Here is a 19,855-nt window from a genome sequence, read left to right on the forward strand (position 1 = left end):
AAAACCTTGGATCAACCCTCACATGTACAGCACGTGACTCAACCATTTCCTCACTTTTCCTCTTTACTAGAGTATGAAAAATGGTATACTTTACAAGTAACTAGTAATGTATGTACTATGTAGTACTCCATTTAATTACATTTATAATAATGCATACAAATATGTCAGTGTATATATACAGTATATTACCAAAAACTACCATTTTCTCTCTCATTTGACTCTTTTAACCCCACCACCCTTAAATATCACTTATTTCATCTTCACTATTGTTAGTACAACTCCATCACTTAACTTTCATACCATCAACAATAACTACTACAGCTAATGACTCATTAAGCCTAAAACACCAGTTAGCTACTGAATTTACCAATATACCCTCCACCTCACCACCAAGAACCACCGTGCCCCTCCTCCCTAGGTGGGGCCACTTCCACCACCACCAAATTGGACCCCACATACCCCATTTCTTGTTTTCACTCTTTGATCATTTTTATCAAAGATCTATCCAACAGATCTGAGTGTCCCTTGTGCATTACGCGTTGAACTTTCCAAACTCTCTCTTTAATTTGTCTTTGTGTGGATCCCTTAGCTTCTTGTTCATTCATTCTCTGAGCCACCCCACAGCTCACCATATATAAATATTACTACTGACCAAGAAAAGAGAGTGAACCCCATTACTATTATTATTTCTATAGCTGGGGGTTTCTCTCAAGTAACAAGAAACGAATCCCAAAAAAAAAAAAAGAACTCTACAAACCCAAAAGAGTCTTTTTCTTCACATCACCAAATTCTTGTTTTCTTATTTTCCACACATTTATAATAATATTCCCCCCATCCCCACAAAAATTTTATTCATTACTATAATATAATATACTGGTATGTGTATGTTTATACATCATTTTCATTCATTATTAGTATTTCTCTAATTGAGAGGAGTGGTTGTTGTTGTTACTTGTAATGGGTGTTTAAAAGCAGTGTCATAAATAAAGAGGAGAAGAGAAGAATAATAAGGGGTTGTGCTTTTCTTGGACGTGTAGTGTAAGGGGGGGTTCTCTCCTAATGTGCTAAGTGAAGAAGAGGGTATTATCTCCTCCATTCTTGATTAAGTAGCTCAAGTAATGGATACTAAAGGGAGGCTAGTTGCTGGTTCACACAATAGGAATGAGTTTGTTGTCATCAATGCTGATGAGGTTGGAAGAGTAAGTGCTGCCTTTCAAAATCTTTCCTTTTCTTTTATTCATTTCTTTCACTTCTCAGTTCCATTGTGAGTAATTTCAAGGAGATTTGAGGTAAACCTGGCATTCAAAGTTGCTTTTTTTTTTGTCGGTGGGGTGTTATTGACCACATTTTTGCTCTTTCTGTAAGTTACCATTTGCTCATTTCCTGTTTTTGTGCTAAAAAGGTGTGATTTTTGAGGATAAAGTTCACAACTTTTTCTTCCGTTTTGCTGGATTCTTAGATTTTACTCAAACAAGTTTGCACAGATTTTGGGGGGAGGGTGTTGTCTTCTAGTTCTTCACTTCAGCTGAGTAAATCCACTTGAGAAGATCCCTAAATTCATTGCTTTTGATTGTGCAATATCTAGATTTAACATGCCAAAATTGGCTCTTTTTGACCACCACTTTTAAGCTCCCTTGATTTCAGAGCCTGCTAAAGCTTATTACTTGCATTCTTTTTGCGCAAGTTTGTTACATTCCAAGATTATTTTTTTTATAATTTTTTCCAAATGGGGTTCTGTGAATTCCAAGCATGGAAATTCTTGATCTGAAGAGGTGTTGATATTTCTTAATTTTTTATTGATTACAGGTAACTTCTGTGAAAGAATTAAGTGGGCAGATTTGCCAGATTTGTGGAGATGAGATTGAAGTTACAGTAGATGGGGAGCCATTTATTGCTTGCAATGAATGTGCATTCCCTGTTTGCAGACAATGCTATGAGTATGAAAGGAGAGAAGGAAATCAAGCTTGCCCTCAATGCAAAACTCGGTTCAAGCGCATTAAAGGGAGCCCCAGAGTTGATGGAGATGACGAAGATGATGAATTTGATGACTTAGACCATGAGTTCGATTACCATGGTAACCCTCGATATATGTCTGAGGCTGCACTCTCTTCTCGCCTTGGCCGCGGTACCAATCATAATGCTTCTGGGCTTACTACCCCATCAGAAGTAGATCCTGCTGCTCTTAACTCAGAGATCCCTCTTCTTACTTATGGTCAAGAGGTAATCCCTCAAGATTCTCAATTTTTTGTTCTCACCCTATTGAATTTTGGCTAAAAAGTTACAAATTTTGGATTTGTCGCTTAGGATGATACAATTTCCGCTGACAAGCATGCTCTTATCATTCCACCGTTTATGGGTCGCGGAAAGAAAGTTCATCCTGTGCCTTATTCTGATTCCATGTCTCGTAAGTTAAATCATGTTTGTGCTACATTTTAGTTCTTTGACCAATTTTCCAGTATTAGAGGGCCTAATGTGTTTGATACTTTTGCAGTGCCTCCTCGGCCCATGGATCCTAAGAAAGATTTGGCAGTTTATGGATATGGGACTGTTGCATGGAAGGAAAGAATGGAGGACTGGAAGAAAAAACAGAATGATAAATTACAGGTGGTTAAGCACGGAGGCGGTAATGATGGAGATGAGCTGGATGATCCCGATTTGCCCAAGTAGGTGTATGCGTTCCATTTTTTTTAACCAACCTCATGAGTGATCTGTGATATGGCTTGCACTTTATTTTATTTGTGGGATGATGACTTGCAGTTGTTGCAAGCTGTAGATATTATTGATTGTGCTGAAGAAAATACTACGGTTTTCTTACTTTAGTACGAGGCGTGAAAAGTTGGTCATGTCACATGTGTATAAATATTTTTTATGAGGTCCTTTTAGTTGAGACTGCCTTAAGAAGTTTGACCATACCAGATGGCGATTTAGTCTCGTGCAGGTTACTGCACCTTTCAAAAAACTAATTCAGTTATCACTCTGTTTCAATAAGTATGTGAGAGGGAAATCTCATTAATGGAAATGGCAGCCACACTGAGCCGTTGATCTAAAGGGATACGAAATTTAACCATAGATAGATATCCATCCACCTTTTTGCTGCAGCTGCCGCAAACATAGTTTTAGGGCCCTGGCCCCTGGGGTAGATTTGCTTGTGACTTGGATATACTTGCTTATTATTGATCAAACTCGAATCTCTGCTCTGTCTAATTGGCTTGGAGTTATTCTTAATGAAATGAAACATATTAAGAATCTTAATGACAAACAAACTTCCCAATGAAATTAATTACCGTTTTTTCTTAATAAAAATTAAGCAAATGTAAGTTGTACTTGCATGAAAAATGAAATGAAACATATTGGATAAATGTTGCAGATTAGTCACTTGAACTGAAGCATTTTTGTGCAGCATAGTTCATCTCTTTTCCCACTCCTCGTTTGTTGTTGTGGGTATAACATGTTGCATGTCCGTTTATTCCAGCGAGGACCTTACTTTCTAAAACCCAATCACTGCTTTATTTGAACATTCTTTGTATCAGTAAGATTTATCTTTCTTACTTTATCTCTGTTTGTAGGATGGATGAAGGCAGACAACCACTTTCGAGAAAGCTGCCTATTTCCTCTAGCAAGCTAAGCCCATACAGATTACTCATTTTAGTTCGTCTTGCTGTTGTTGGGCTCTTTTTCCACTATAGAATAACGCATCCTGTCAATGATGCATATGCATTGTGGCTGATTTCTATTATATGTGAAATATGGTTTGCGGTATCGTGGATATTTGATCAGTTCCCAAAATGGTTTCCAATTGTGCGAGAGACATATCTGGACAGGCTATCTCTGAGGTATATGCATAATATAATAGTGTGTGTCTGTGTGTATACATGTGCCTCTCTGGTCATGTCCTTACCTTTTAGTTAAATGTTTTTCTCAGGTATGAGAAAGAAGGGAAGCCTTCTGGGTTAGCCCCTATAGATATATTTGTTAGTACGGTGGATCCCCTGAAAGAACCTCCGCTTATCACTGCAAATACCGTTCTCTCCATTCTCTCTGTGGATTATCCGGTGGACAAGGTTTCGTGCTATGTCTCTGACGATGGTGCTGCCATGCTTACTTTTGAGGCTCTCTCTGAAACATCTGAGTTCGCAAGGAAATGGGTCCCATTCTGCAAGAAGTTCAACATAGAGCCTCGGGCCCCAGAGTGGTATTTCTCTCAGAAGGTTGATTATCTGAAAAATAAAGTACATCCATCGTTTGTGAGGGAACGTCGTGCTATGAAGGTGTGCAAGTTATCAAATTTTATGTTCTTCATCGTCATTTTTCCCCGTATGGTATGACTATAAAGACGTCTTTGCTCAGACAACTTGCTACCATTCTTTTTGTGCAGAGAGACTATGAAGAATTCAAGGTTCGGATAAATGGGTTGGTTGCCACGGCACAAAAGGTTCCCGAAGATGGCTGGACCATGCAAGATGGAACGCCTTGGCCCGGAAATCTTGTCAGGGATCATCCTGGAATGATTCAGGTATAAATCTGATCTCTTTTATAGCCTAACTTCAATGGAGATATTTTAAGATTGTACTATTGTGACCTAACCTATTTTCGTTTTATTAAATTGAAAAGGTCTTCCTGGGTAATGATGGTGTCCGTGATATTGAAGGGAATATACTGCCTCGCCTTATCTATGTTTCTCGTGAGAAGCGTCCAGGATTTGACCATCACAAGAAGGCTGGTGCCATGAATGCTTTGGTAAGTCGTTTTCCGTTTCTTCTACCCCCCCCCCCCCCCCTTTTTTTTCCTTTTAAAAAAGAACTGGATAGGCTTTTGACCGTTTTCTAAAATGTGATTTTAGATGCGGGTATCAGCAGTCATATCAAATGCTCCTTACTTGCTCAATGTGGATTGTGATCACTATATAAATAACAGTAAGGCACTGAGAGAAGCTATGTGCTTTATGATGGACCCCACTTCAGGAAAGAAAATATGCTACGTACAATTTCCGCAAAGGTTTGATGGTATTGACAGGCATGACAGATACTCCAACCGCAATGTGGTCTTCTTTGATGTACGTAAGAAGCCTTCTTCTGAGGTTTTGCTATGCAATGTTGCAGTGTTTATATTTGTGCATAAGTATACCATATGCACTATTAGCTGCCTGATAGAAAGCTAATTTAATTTTATGCTTTTGCGTTAACAGATCAATATGAAAGGACTTGACGGGATCCAGGGTCCAATTTACGTGGGTACTGGATGTGTCTTCAGGAGGCAAGCACTTTATGGTTATGATGCTCCAAAGAAGACAAAACCTCCAGGAAAAACATGCAACTGCTGGCCGAAATGGTGTTGCTGTTGTTTCAGTTCTCGAAAAAAGCATAAGAAAGGGAAAACAACCAAGGATAACAAAAAGAAGACTAAAACCAAAGAGGCTTCACCACAAATTCACGCCCTTGAAAATATCGAGGAAGGAATTGAAGGTACGGAATGGACACCTTGAGAAGCCACCACTAATGGCCAATTTGTAGACTTGGGTCTTTAGATTAATGAATTTGGATCCTTTTCAATTTGCCTATTTGGTTAGCAAACATTCTAATTTCGAAGTTCCTCTGTCTTAACTTTCTTCTTTTTGGATCATATCTGTTTTACAATCTCTGGAACATGTTTCTTCCCTTACATATGGTGAAACTTAAGATTCTTGTATGTTCATTTGTTGTTAACTTGCTTTTTGCTGCAGGAATTGATAGTGAAAAAGCAACCCTCATGCCTCAGATAAAACTTGAGAAGAAATTTGGACAATCACCGGTATTCGTTGCTTCAACACTTCTAGAAGATGGTGGCATTCCTCCAGGAGCAACATCAGCATCCCTCCTGAAAGAAGCAATACATGTCATTAGTTGTGGTTATGAAGACAAAACAGAATGGGGTAGAGAGGTAAAAAAATATGCTGATATTTTTATTTTCTATAATGCATTCTGCATTTATTTGGTCTAACTTGTCATGTGCACCACCAGGTTGGATGGATTTATGGATCTGTTACTGAGGATATCCTTACTGGTTTTAAGATGCACTGTCACGGTTGGAGATCTGTCTACTGCATGCCCAAAAGGCCTGCATTTAAGGGGTCAGCTCCTATCAATCTTTCAGACCGTCTTCACCAGGTTCTGCGGTGGGCTTTGGGATCTGTTGAAATTCTCTTGAGTAAACATTGTCCCATTTGGTATGGATATGGGTGTGGGCTGAAGCCGCTGGAGCGCTTTTCCTACATAAACTCAGTGGTCTACCCATTGACCTCTCTTCCTTTGATCGCATATTGTGCATTGCCAGCTGTCTGTTTGCTTACTGGGAAATTTATTGTTCCAGAGGTAAGGGTTTCTTGCTTCGAGCTTTATTTTATATTCTATTCAACTCCTCATATTACATGGACTCTGTATCTTCAGTTCTGGAAATGACAGTACACAAAATATCCCTCTTTTCATCTAAGCCGCCTTAGAATAATATTTGAGTTAAAGTAATATTTCACATAGGTGAACTTCTAGGCAACAGCTGAAACTGCTACTTTCTGTGGTTATTAATCTGAAAGATTGAAATTTTTTTGCCCCTCCCCCCCCCCCCCCCAAGGTATCTTAGAGCAGGAAGCCTGTTATCTTGGTTGTGCTGTACCTAGAAGGAGACAGCTGCTCCAATTTCTTGTCTTTATATATTTGTACAGGACTAACTAGTGATTAGGCCACCAGTTTGAAAGTTTGATACTCCTTTTCAGTTCCAGAATCTTTTATCTCTAGGCATGACTAATATAATGCATCACAGCATTCAACTCATTCGATGATATTTTTGCTGAAAATTCTTTGCGGTTTGCAGATTAGCAACTATGCTAGCATTCTTTTCATGGGACTTTTCATAATGATTGCTGCCACGAGTGTTCTTGAGATGCAATGGGGAGGTGTTAGTATTGATGACTGGTGGAGAAATGAGCAGTTCTGGGTCATTGGTGGTGCCTCATCTCACCTATTTGCTCTTTTCCAAGGTCTTCTTAAAGTTTTGGCTGGTGTCAGCACTAGCTTCACTGTTACTTCCAAAGCAGCAGACGACGGGGAGTTTTCTGAGCTTTATCTGTTCAAGTGGACATCTTTGTTGATTCCTCCTATGACTTTGTTAATTATTAACATTATTGGAGTTATAGTTGGAATTTCGGATGCAATCAACAACGGTTATGATTCTTGGGGTCCTCTATTCGGTAGGCTTTTCTTCGCCTTATGGGTCATTGTTCATCTATATCCCTTCCTCAAAGGTGTGATGGGCAGACAAAATAAAGTTCCAACCATCATTGTTGTCTGGTCTATCCTTCTTGCATCTATCTTTTCCTTATTGTGGGTTCGAGTCAACCCATTCACGGCAAGAGGTGGACTTGTTTTAGAAGTGTGCGGGTTGGACTGCGAGTAAGCATAAGAAATAGGAAGCATTATGTGGCTTCAGTGTAGAAAAGGTTGTATGAAAATGAAATAGAGCTCAAACTCAGGGAGAGAAGGAACAAGGGTATCTTTATCTCCTGGCAATTTGGTCATTGACGACGAAGATTTTTGAGTTGGAGAAGCAGAGAATGGGCTCTGATGATTGTGTATAAAGGGCAGAATAGCAGACACATTGATATTTGTTTTTTGCAAAGTGTTTCTTTATTCTTTTGATACATTTTAGGATTTGTGGCTTGGAGTGCTGTGGAGTTCCAATATTTGTAATACCAACCGAACATAAAATTTGTTGTGGTAAGCCACAACTCCTCCTTAATAAGGGACTTCACACAAAAAAAAATGTTGTGAGAAATTTCATCAGTAATTAAGAATTTTCATTCCACTGTTGTAATTTCAAGAAAGTGAAATTCCATATCCAGACTTTACCTGTCTCAGACTTTTATGTACTTGTTGGATGCTGATATCTCCCTCTAAATAACTTTATTCCATGGTTGCCATTTCAAGAAAGTGATATTGGAATCTGGAAAACTATATTGGTGAATTATTGTAGATGCTATTATTTGCATATTCGTACGTACTGCATCAGTGTTATTTGTTGATGTTCAGGCTATAAATTTGCAACATTTTAAATGGGTTACGATCAGCTAGTTGGACATTGTTCTCTCTTTTTTAAATGCAAAGCTTTAAACCTAAAAAGCTCATATTTATAGCGTATACAGATTTTTTCTACTTCCTCATTTTTGGATATATTATTGAAATAGTTAGCTTCCTCAAAATCTTTTGCATCAAAAGTCAAATAATGGAATAATTTTTGAAGTTATAAATAGAGTTTAGCTCACAGGTGGTTTGTGACGAAAATTACTTGACAGGTAAAACAAAGGTACCTTTGCTTCATAGCATTTCAAAGGGTTGTGATGAGTTACTTTTGCTGTTGTGTATGTCCAATTTCTAATTTTGAATTAACTCAGTAGTATATGGTGTAACTAATCCAAAAAGTATGCTTCGATCAGTTGAAACAGCTTAGCTTAGCTACTAAGTCAAACCCATGAAATAACATAAACATGATATAATTACAATCGTTTAGTTCTCACCACCTTCAAGCACAAACAAAACAAAAGCAAAAAACAAGTTGCTGATTTTATCTCATGTAACAGTAATATAGGCCATGAGATATGCTTAGCCATCAAATAAAAGACAAACGAAAGAAGAAGAAAAATTAACAGAAATGTTTCTTCTATTTCCATGGTAGGATTTGCAGAGCACGCCTCTTTTCTGATCTTAATGCTGTTAAGGTACCAATATTTCCCTTCACATTTGGATCATTTTCTTTCATGTCAGCTTTCTGGGATTGTTTGTTTGGGGTTCCATGTATCAGAATGGTTCTGACATTCTTCTTTTTAACAGTGGAATTCAAGTGCTCGGCCAAAGAAGTTTTAGCTACACCTGCTGGGATAAATGGTCCTTTCTTTTCAGCCAAGGAATTCTTTTTCTCAGACATCAAGGTATCTTCACCAGCAAAGCCTAAATGATATGACAATCCATAATTATTATAGTCAAAGCTAAAAAGTTCGAAATAAAACAGAAAAATTTGGTGGATGGAAGTTTACCTTCCTCAATAAAGTTAATGTTTCCACGAGATTTATAAGAGGGTGATACCACAGATTCTGTTATTTCATGCTCCTTTTTATCAAAAGAATACTCGTCCTGTTGATTAGCCTTGCAAGACTTCCCCTGATCACTTTCACTCTGAGGCTCTTCAGATAATGCAGAATGGGAATTTTTGCCACTCACTCCTGCGAATATTCCAGGCAGGTCCATTTGTGTGGTGAGAACTGAATCGTTAACATTCATAGACGTGCTCTCATTTGATTCAAAAACAGTAAGACTGTCCCTCTGAGCAGCAAGATCAACTTCCTTAAAAACATATTGACATTCATTTGTTGAAGCAGCTAACTCCCTGGTGCTTGCAACATTTTCTATCACGTTATGTTCTGGAAAGTGGAACTGCTTATCAGCAGGCAAAACTATTGAGATTTCTTTTGCATCTTCATCATTATTCGGAATGTTGTATTGGAAAGAATTACTGGTATTTCTCACTTCTAGGTTTTGTTCTTCATCTCCCCTAGTCTCCTCTAAAGTGATGATAATCTTTTCCTGACTTCTTAATGTAGTGGATTCAGCATCAAAATCAAGAATTCCACTTTCTGAAATTCATAAAGATATAAGCAGCTCTAATATTGGAGAGAAAAATATTAATAGAGCAAAAAATTTCAAGATATTTGAAAGTAAAAAAATCACAAAATCTTAATAATTGCCTCTTTTGCTGTAAGACAAGGAAAATGGATGACCTGTATATACAAATTTCATGCAAAAAGAAAAGCTTTTTTTCTTTCTTTGTATTCATACAGACTTGATGAACTCACCAGCACTAATAGAAGTGCCATTGGTCTTCGTTATGCTCTCCTGAGTTATGCTCTCAGTTTCAATGTCACTCAAAAGCATGTTTGGTTGTTGGCAAACTGCATCAGTAACAGAACCACCTTTTGCTACCTCGTTTTCTGGAGATTCCTGAGATGTCATTTGACGATCGTGTGCCTGGCCCTCAGCAAGAGCATCATCTTCTGTGACTTCACCTTTCTCATGCAAGGACTCGAACTGAAGGACAGAATCATTTTCTACAGCATTGGCAGTATAAATTTCAGCATTATACATCTATTCAGGGATTTTGCAAATTAGAAAATGAGAAAGGTGCAAGAGTAAATACTATATTCCCTCTATACCGTGTTCCAAGAAAATTAATTTAAAATGTCTCGTGCATCTGATGAATTAGTTTCTTGTTCTTCCACTGCTCTATATTTTAACCATTGCAAAATTTATCATTGCATCATTTGAGAATTCATTAAAGTATAATCTGCAAATTTAATTTTGTATTGCAATTTTTAACATACTAATTTACCATAGGAGGTGGTTGAAGATTTTAAAGACAATGTAAATTAATTTTGCACAGAGCAGCTTTGCAAAAACCGTATACAGATGTTATTAAGAGTGCTCTTTAGTGCACATGGTTCAAACAAGAGTTGTTGCCCAAAATGTTGAAAAGGAGTAAAAAGATTACCTTTTTGCGTCTCCAGCTGTGTCTCTCTGGGAACACTGCCATCGTTTGTTTGAAACCATTTGAGTGTAGCTTCACCAGTATCATCTATCATTTCATTAAGAAGTTGACGATCTTCATACTGCGCAAAACTTTGTTCCTGAGAGCTAAGGAACTTACCACCATCCATATCCTTAAAAATATCTTCCTCACAACAAGGACATTCCTCCAATTGCAGTGGACTTATACCTTTTGATGGTGTAGCAAACAGAGGCCCCTCTTTAAATTGTTCATTCTCCTTGAACAAGCAAGATCCTTTAGTGCTACTAGAACCTCCAGAAATAATCTCTACAGTTAGTGGCTCTCCGGAGAATTCAGACCCTTTGCGCTTAGGCTCCTTACCAATCATTTCAGATGCAGTTGCAATCATTGCTGTCTTCAATTGACAAGTAGAATCTTCATCCAATTTGGAAGGACTTGTTCCTTTGATTGGGGTAGCAAACAGCAGCTTCAAGTGATCTTCATTATTCTCTTCATTGATGGCATCATATGGTTGGATGGACTCAGTACCGGAAGGACTTGTTTCTTTGTTTGGTGTGGCAAACAGCAGTTTCAAGTGATCTTCACTATTCTCTTCATTGACAGCATCAGACTGTTTGATTGACTCAGGACTGCTCTTATGGGTCTCCAGCACCATTTGCTGTTCAGAAAATTCAAGTTCGTCGCATGCAGGCTCTGAAATAACAGCCGAAGTGTTTTTGTTTGCAATTTCAGAGTAAATATTCTCTTCCAGATATTCAGAGGTATATATTAGCAACAAATCCTTGCCAGCCACTGCTTCCTCAATTTCGGGCTCCTGAAGAGAACTTTTAATGTGCTCCAATGCTTCACTGTCTTTAGAAGGTTCACAACTTTCTTTTGCTTCCATGGTTCCCAAAGGACAGCCTTGACTTTTGTCCCCCGCCTTGCTATCAATGCCTTTAGTCGAGAGAGCAAATTCTGCTGTATCCAATTGGCAACTAAGACTTTCCTCCAATTGAAGTGGACTTGCGCTTTTTGATGGTGTAGCAAACAAAGGCCCTCGTTTGAACTGTTCTTCATTCTCCTTGAGTAAGCAAGATCCTTTCCTACTCTCACAACTTCCATCAATGATCTCCACAGTTAGTGGCTCTCCAGAAAATTCAAACCCTTTGCACTTAGGCTCCTTACCAACCATTTCAGAAGCAATTGCAATCGTTGTTGTCTTCAATTGACAAGTAGAAGCTTCACTCAATCTGGACGTGCTTGTTCCTTTGATTGGTGTAGCAAACAGCAGTTTCAAGTGATCTTCAGTATTCTCTTCATCGTAGACATCATCAGATGGTTTGATGGACTCAGGACTGCTCTTATTAATCTCCAGCAATTGCTGTTCAGAAAACTCAGCATCGTTGAATGTAGGCTCTGAATTTTGGTTTAGAATTTCAACATCGACGTCTTCTTCCAGAGCTTTAGAGGTATCTCTTAGCAACAAATCCCTGTCAGCCACTGTTTCATCAGTTCCGTGTTCCTCTCCGTCAACAATTTCCTGAACCCAGCTCTCAGGTCTTGTATTCATCTCTTGGTCTCTAACCATTTCTCCCGACATTGCAACATCTGCTGTCTTAGGTTCTTGAGAAGAAAGCTCATCTTTCCGCAATGGAGTCGTGCTTTTAGCTGATGTTGCAGACAGCATATTACCCTGACCTTCGTTGTTCTCTTCTTCAAGAGAACTGGATCCTTTAATACACTCAGGAGTTTCTTTGATGTACTCAACTGTAATATTGTCTTCCGATTGTTTAGAATCTATGCTGTCAGACTCTGACAGATCCACAACACTTGGATTTGCAACTGATAAACCTGTGTGATGGGAGAGCCCTTGAGCAGAAAGCTCTTCTGTCTTGCTTGATGTTCCATCCATTTGATTCAGAGTCTGGGTATTGATGGGTAAAGTAAACAGCATATTCAGTTGATCTTCTGTGCATCAGGAATTCAAGCTATTAATGCACAATCAAGCAGCAGCTAATAGAAGATGATAGGAGGAGAGCTATATTTACTGTCCACAGTAAGAGATACTTCGGAACTAACCTTGTTCACTTTCATCACCATAGTTGAAAGCAGCAACATGTGAGGTTACTGGAGCTATAAAAAAAAAAGTCTTCGGTGTTAGTACAACAAGCTTACACAAACACAAACTGCAATTAAATACATTATGGTTAATGGGGATAATTTACTACCTTGGTTGACTCCAGCAGGTCCATCTTCACATTCACCAACATTGCTTTCTAATCCACTGCAACTAAAAGTTTCCATTTCATGACTCTGACAATACTTTCCTTTGGTAGAAGTAGTCTCTTCATTAGTGCTTTTCACAGAGATTGGTGAGGCAGATAGATTATTTAGGTGTTCCTCTGTTACAATGGACATCTCTAAGCAAATGTTAGAAACCAAAGAGAAGAACAAAAAAGAAAGTGAAGAACTGAGAAAATCCAGAGGGCAAACAGAAACTAGTTTTCCAAAAGATCATATCAAAAGAAAGGGATTTCAGAACCAACCTTGCTCATCCGCGATCAATCCACCGACAGGTTCACTCGGATTTCTTTTTCCACTGGAGCCAAGTCCTTCTCCCAAGATCATTGCTTCTCCACTCAATTGACTTCGAAAATGGTAAGGTTCGCCTCCAATAGATCGTGAAACAAATAAAGGCGTAGCAAACAAACTTTTTAGCTCTTCTCCGGCTGCATCAAGTTAATGAGTTAGACATGCTTTATGAAATTTTACAGAACTAGGAAACGAGTTTAGAGATACCTTCTTCGTCTTTAGATGTGTCCTTTAAAGGAGTTGTAGATTGTGACAAGCCATTGCCAGCAGAGGGAAAAGCTGCATGTCAAAAGATACTTAGTGATTAATGAATATGGTGAATGATGATTTAAACAGAACTACAGGCAAATTGGCAATAACATTAGCTGGCTTGTTACTCAACAACCTAAATTTCGAAATAGGGCTTCATAAAAGAACATAAATCAAGCAATAAGATGGCTTGGAAATCATATTAAGGAAGAAAAACTAACTTTTCTCATTAGCATGGCAACTGTGCTTGTATTGACTGCTTGTCTCATTCAACTCGATAGAAGTTGCTATTTCTACCTTGCTGCTTCTACCACCAAATGGTATGGCAAACAAACTTTTCAAAATTTCTCCTGTAACATATAGTAAAATCAAGCTGTAAGTAACATATAATCTTTAGGGAAGAAGAAGTCCAGGACTAACCTTGGCCATGTTCATCACAATCACGGACAGAATTTTGAAGACTTAAGTTATCATTACCACTGACGGAAGCTGCATAAAATCACATAGCAAAATGTGGGAATTAAAAGTGAATTACAGCAATACATTACACAAATGAAACATGTAAAAAGAATCATTTTGAAGCTAACCTTGCCCCTTTCTGTTGAGATTCTCATCAAATTCTCTATTTTTGACCTCTTTATCCAAAGTAACTTTATTTTCTTTCAACCTTGAATCACCTTCCAAAGAAGCTTTTGATTCTTCTTTAGAATATGAAACATCACAAGGAGTGGCAAACAAAACTTTAAGTTCTTCACCTGCTGCAACAAAAGGTAGAGAAATGAGCAAATTAAAGAGAACAAGGAGGTAAGTAAACATCATAACTACCTTGCTTCTCTTCATCACTATCCTCTAATGCGATGTCATCACCAAGAACAGCAGGTTCTGCAACTAAAATAGATGTCAATGGCAATAGTTCAAAAGCAAATTGGAGAAAAGGAAAGGAAAGATTCGATAACTTAACTGCAAAGTTTAATCATTATGAAGAGCATAACAGTCTTTCTTGCTTAAAGGAAAATACTAGTACTGTGTTTCAACAGAGCATCACAATGTAATATCTATGAAATAAAATACTACTATGTTTCAACAGAGCATCACAATGTAATACGTATGAAATTCCTATGATCAGTAAGAGATGAGAAAATACTACTTACCTTGAAAATCTAGAACTGCTTTTATGGGACTTGAGACAGTTTTCTCGGAAGCAGCCGCCTCAACTGAACCTTCACTGTCATTGTTGTGTCCAAGCTGCTGCTGCATACCTTGATCAGGTTCATTATACTGATCTTCCAAGTACCCGTCTCCATTATCATTGCTGTTTCTGAGCTGCTCATCATCTATAATGTCTTCTTGTCCTTCAGTAGCCTCGAACTCTATGGATCTCACACCCTCATCAGGTCCATTATCCTGATCTTCCAAGTACCCGCCTTCATTGTCATTGCTGTTTCTGAGCTGCTGCTCATCATCTATAATCTCTTCTTGTCCTTCAGTAGCCTCAAACTCTATGGATCTCACACCTTCATCAGGTTCGTTTACCTGATCATCCAAGTACTCACCTTCATTATATTTAGCTAGCTCCGAAGAAGTTTGGATACTACAATCAAGACAGTTCCTGGGCCTGAACGTTGATTGCTTTCCATGATCACAAGATTTCTCAAAAGTGAAGGCACTAGAAAGGCCTGCTGCTACATTCAAACATTGAGTCAACAGCTAGTGAAATGCAAAAAATAGGTAGAAACATTCATAACCAAACATTAACAAAGCATACCATCATCATCAGGTTGAGATATTGACGAGAATTCCTTAGTAGTCTCCTCCAAGTTTGCAAATCCTTCTGCATGTAATTCACCTTGAGTTGTGAAGGTAGGTGCATCTCCATCACATTTAGCAATACATCCAGCTTCTGCTTTTTCCATGGGACCAGATTCAGAATTTTTTACTTCCATCTCATTGCTCAGATTGAAAGCACCTACACTGTCCAATGAGACACTACTAGACAACCCCGCATCAAACTCCCTGGCATAGTCCGTTACAGTTAGCTCCTGTTCACCAGAAGTTACTCCTTCAGTAACAATAAATCCAGTCTCTGATTGTTTTTTGAAACCAGACTCAAGGTTGTCCTTCATATTATCACTCTGATTTAGTGAATAGTTATCAAGAACTTCATTAGATAATCCTGTGTCAAATTCATCTGCATTATCCGATGCAGTTGCACCAAGCTCCTTTTTGTCAAGAGTTAAATCATTTGGAACTGCATCATCAGCCAAATTGCATGCAGGCTCCTGCTCACCATAAGTTACTCCTTCATCAACAATGCATCCAGTTTCTGATTGTTCTTTAAGGCCAGACTCAAGGTTCTCTTCCATTTTATCACTATGGTGTAGTGAAGAGTTATCAATAACTTCATTAGATAATTCAATATCAAATTCTTCTGCATCATCTGCAGCAATCGCACCATGCTCCTGTTTGTCAGAAGTTATGTCATTTGGAAATGCATCATCAGCCAAAACAGAACTAGGACATAGGCTTGCAGGCGCTTCATGGTCAGACTGCAAAAGTTCCTCAACTACGTTCTCATCGGGTCTAGCTGCAAAATACGAAAGAATGAATTAGCATTCTTCACAAGAAAATGCATAAAATTAAGTAATGATCAGATACACTACCGTTGGAGCTGAATGGATCACTGAATGGAGGGCATTTAAATGTGGAGTTATTTTCAGACGGAGAAGCATTTGCATCTCCAAGTGGTCCTTTCTCCTTCAAATTTTCAGCTAATGTGCTCGAGTCAGCAACTGCTTCATCCTTGCTTCCAGCGAGAACTATATTGACATCATTTTTAACAGCTTCAAGCTCATTCAGTCCTGATTTTGAGAAGCTCGTAGCACCTTCTGACCCTGAGATATCACAGTCTTTACTGTCTGACTCTCTGACTATTTCCATGTCCTCAGATGTACTAGTCTTTTCAACAACTGCTGCCGCCTCCACATTTGTTTTTGCTCTACTTGTGGACTGTTTCAGAGAATCTAAATCTTGCAGGGCGAACTTGTTCTTGGTAGAACTTTTTTCTGGAACAGCGGTGCAGTTTCTCTTTGTCAGTTTATTCTCACCACTTTCCTTCTTTTCATCTGAAACTGTTACAAGAGTGAGACTAGCAACACTCCTTCCAGAACTTCTCCTCTCTTCTTTTACCACAGGAATTTCTTCTTGCGCTGAACTATCCAATGTCTCAGTGATTACATTGGTTTTAGCAGCACTCCTTTCAGAACGTCTCCTCTCTTCTTTTACCACAGCAATTTCTTCTTGCACTGAACTGTCCAATATCTTGGTGATTACACTAGCTTTAGCAGCACTCCTTTCAGAAGCTCTCCTCTCTTCTTGCACTGAACTGTCCAATATCTTGGTGTCTACATTGGCTTTAGCAGCACTCCTTTCAGAACGTCTCCTCTCTTCTTGCACTGAACTGCTCAATATCTTGGTGACTACACTGGCTTTAGCAGCACTCCTTTCGGAACGTCTCTTCTCTTCGTTTACCACAGCAATTTCTTCTTGCACTGAACTGTCCAATATCTTGGTGTCTGCATAGGCTTTAGAAGCACTCCTTTCAGAACGTCTCCTCTCTTCTTTTACCACTACAATTTCTTCTTGCACTGAACCGTCCAATAACTTGGTGTCTACATTGTCTTTAGCAGCATTCCTTCCAGAGCGTCTCCTCTCTTCTGCTTTATTTTCAGCAATATCATCTTTAGCCGGTAAAGAATCTTTGACTTGTTGAGCAAGCCCTTTTGATCTCTTTAATGCCTTCTGGGGTTCTTCTTTTGTGCTTTTACCCCTTACCTTGTCATCATTAGCATCTAAATTTCTTTTCTCCTTTGCGGCTGCAACTTCATCAGTTCTTAATTTCTCCAAAGAAGGAACAACAGATTTGTGCCTATTACTTCTTTTGACAGGAGCTTCTCCCGGTTCTTCAAGTGTGATAACCACTTCAACAGTCCCTTGAGATTCAGTTGGCCTGTCCATTTTACACCGAGTCTCCACTGAAGAAACGTTTCTTTTCAAGTTAGATTGGTTTCTTGTTGTCATGCCTCTATCAACCACTTTATTTTCAGCAATATCATCTTTCGCCAATACTGAATCTTCCACTTGTGTAGCAAGCCTTTTTGACCGCTTCAATGCCCTCAGGGGTTCGTCTTTTTGACCTTTATTCGCCATCTCGTCATCATTAACGTTTAAGTTTCTTTTCTCCTTTACAGCCACAGCCTCATCACTTCTCAATTTCTCCAAAGGAAAAACAGATTCGCGCCTATCACTTCTTCTAAGAGGAACTTCTACCTGTTTATCAAGTTGAGGAACCACGTCTGATGTCGAAGCTTCTACAGCCAAGTTAGACTGATTTCTAGTCCTGTCCCTAGTAACCATCTTATCTTTAGAAATATCATCAGTCAACCTTGCACCCTCCGCCTTACTAGCTAGCCTTTTTGACCTCGTCAAAGCCGTTTGAGGTGCCTCCTCCACCACCATATTCTGCTGAGACCTTGTGGTTGCTTTAACTTCATCATTGGCAGCTTCAACTGTGAATCTTGCACCCTCCGCCTTAGTAGCTTGCCTTTTTGACCTCTTCAAAGCCGTTTGGGATGCCTCCTCCACCACATTATTCTGCTGAGACCTTCTGGTGGTTACTTTAACTTCATTGTTGGCAGCTTCTACTGAAGATTCAACAAATTCTGTACAAAGCAGTTTTTCATTTCTCTCAATAACTTCCTTACCCCTCGTTCGGTTCCTTTTGTTACCCACATAATCCTCAACTGATTTCAAGTTCCGAGACCTTGTTATCCGTTCTGCTGGCTTCTCCAAAACCTCATCCCTTACTTTAGCATCAACCTCATTTTGGACATGCGAGGTCTGAGTATGAGCAATCGATTTCCTTCTCCCTCCTCTTTTCATCTCCTTGGCTTTCGTTTCAGCTTTCATGCACTCCATTATCTGATCATCACTAGAGAATGTCACTTTCTTGTCCCTCTTCTCTGGATCAATTTCTTTTTCACTAGTACTTTTATCCAATTCTTCTGGACTCTTGTTAGCAATTTTCTCACCTTTTACTCTTCTACTCATCCTTAAACCTTCATTCTCACCCTCATTTTCCTCCCTTCTTTCTTGTACTGGTACTACTTCTTTGTTCCTCAAAGATCGTCTCTTGGTCATTCCAACTTCATCCTCACTCTCATTCACTAAAAGTACGCTATCTTTTGTACGCCTCGTCCTTCCCTTTTTCTCACTAACACCATCTTCCAAATTCATACCCCGCGACCTCGTAACCCTAACTGGACTACCCAAAATGCCTATCTTTACACCATCACTCCTAACACTCAAGCTGTTATTGTGCAACATTGACTTCCTCCTCCCTCTACTTTTCACTTCAACCGATTTTGTGAACTCGAAAATTTCATTCTCAGGACTAAACTTCACTTTCTTTAGTGTCCTATTTACAACATCAGACTCTCTATCATTCACAGTCTCATCGAAAACCTTTAAACATGACCGCCCTTGAGTTAAGAGCTTTTCATCATTTACCTGCCCATAATCACACAAATTTAACCAACAACCTAAAATTTCTTTTAACTCAGAAAACAAAAAAGAAATACTCATTACCTTAATAATTGAAGAAAGTTTGTTGACCATTTCTAAGTTAGTTAAATTTGCAGGAATTCCATGTTTCTTGCATAGGGCTTGTAGTTCCTTCCTTTTCATATTATCAAAATCCATCTCTGCTATTTATTCATTAATCAATAATAAGGTAAAAAAAAAAATTGGAACAGAAACAGCGAAATTCAAAGAAAAAAAGAGCGAAAATTGGAAGGAAAATCATACCTGAGATTGAGAAATTGTTACAAATTGAACATGGGTGTTCAGTTTTCCTTGTTTATTTTTTGAATTTTGGGGTACTGTTGGAATTTAAGGGAATGGTAAGGATTTGAAATTTGAATTTAATTGGCTTTCCCGCTTCTCAAGGCAATACGACACGACTTTTTGTTTGGAGGATGAGGATGGCACGTGCAGAAAAGCGCGTTAGGGACTTTCCCGATGTTAGTTCTGGAGCGTCAAAATGGATAAGGAGCTTTCTTTTTCTTTTTCGATTGGATACGTGGAGGAAATCTAGTGGTTGGTGAGCGAGAAATACACAATCAGAATTGCAGAGTAAGCTTTATGTTTGAGATTTATTTCAAAGTTGCTGTGCATTTAAACCAAATTTAATAAATTCAGAAACAAACTCAAAGATATTTACCATTCCCTTACCTTTCGTACATCAACAACACCTTTTTATTTATTGCTCCCTCTCCTTCCGATGGGAAAGGCATAATTAAAAATAATTGAGGAATCCTACTTTGGATATAATTAAAAATACATAGTGGGGATCCCATGATAGATTAATCAATTAGTTTTTCTTTGATTTCTG

The 19,855-nt window shown here is 38.6% G+C and overlaps 2 protein-coding genes across 7 annotated transcripts; one reads left to right on the top strand and one right to left on the bottom strand.

Annotated features, from left to right (window-relative positions):
* The first annotated feature begins 980 nt into the window (after nt 1–980).
* Nucleotides 981–7,885, top strand: LOC104103425 (cellulose synthase A catalytic subunit 2 [UDP-forming]-like). The gene is made up of 13 exons (XM_009611332.4): nt 981–1,199; nt 1,807–2,220; nt 2,305–2,404; nt 2,492–2,663; nt 3,567–3,833; nt 3,923–4,268; nt 4,376–4,513; nt 4,612–4,737; nt 4,841–5,053; nt 5,186–5,462; nt 5,720–5,916; nt 5,997–6,347; nt 6,844–7,885. The coding sequence occupies exons 1-13, from the start codon at nt 1,119–1,121 to the stop codon at nt 7,423–7,425; spliced, it is 3,264 nt and encodes a 1,087-aa protein (XP_009609627.1). The 5' UTR covers nt 981–1,118; the 3' UTR covers nt 7,426–7,885.
* A 591-nt stretch (nt 7,886–8,476) lies between these two features.
* Nucleotides 8,477–19,408, bottom strand: LOC104103434 (uncharacterized). Of its 6 annotated transcripts, none has more exons than XM_070200023.1 (17): nt 19,270–19,408; nt 19,051–19,166; nt 16,068–18,972; nt 15,173–15,991; nt 14,559–15,083; nt 14,233–14,295; nt 13,995–14,162; nt 13,828–13,896; nt 13,629–13,757; nt 13,366–13,437; nt 13,113–13,295; nt 12,795–12,986; nt 12,646–12,699; nt 10,567–12,534; nt 9,875–10,126; nt 9,059–9,655; nt 8,477–8,972 (listed from the first exon to the last, which is right to left on the bottom strand). In XM_070200023.1, exons 2-17 carry the CDS (start codon nt 19,162–19,164, stop codon nt 8,686–8,688), a joined length of 8,397 nt encoding a protein of 2,798 aa, XP_070056124.1. In that variant the 5' UTR covers nt 19,165–19,166; nt 19,270–19,408; the 3' UTR covers nt 8,477–8,685. The 6 variants fall into 6 exon arrangements, with proteins under 6 accessions (XP_070056124.1, XP_070056121.1, XP_070056123.1 ...); XM_070200020.1 differs by having other exon boundaries at nt 14,559–15,086; XM_070200022.1 differs by having other exon boundaries at nt 14,233–14,289; nt 14,559–15,089.
* Between the last annotated feature and the right edge of the window lie 447 nt (nt 19,409–19,855).

Source organism: Nicotiana tomentosiformis, chromosome 4, assembly GCF_000390325.3.
Source record: "Nicotiana tomentosiformis chromosome 4, ASM39032v3, whole genome shotgun sequence".
Taxonomy (NCBI): domain Eukaryota; kingdom Viridiplantae; phylum Streptophyta; class Magnoliopsida; order Solanales; family Solanaceae; genus Nicotiana; species Nicotiana tomentosiformis.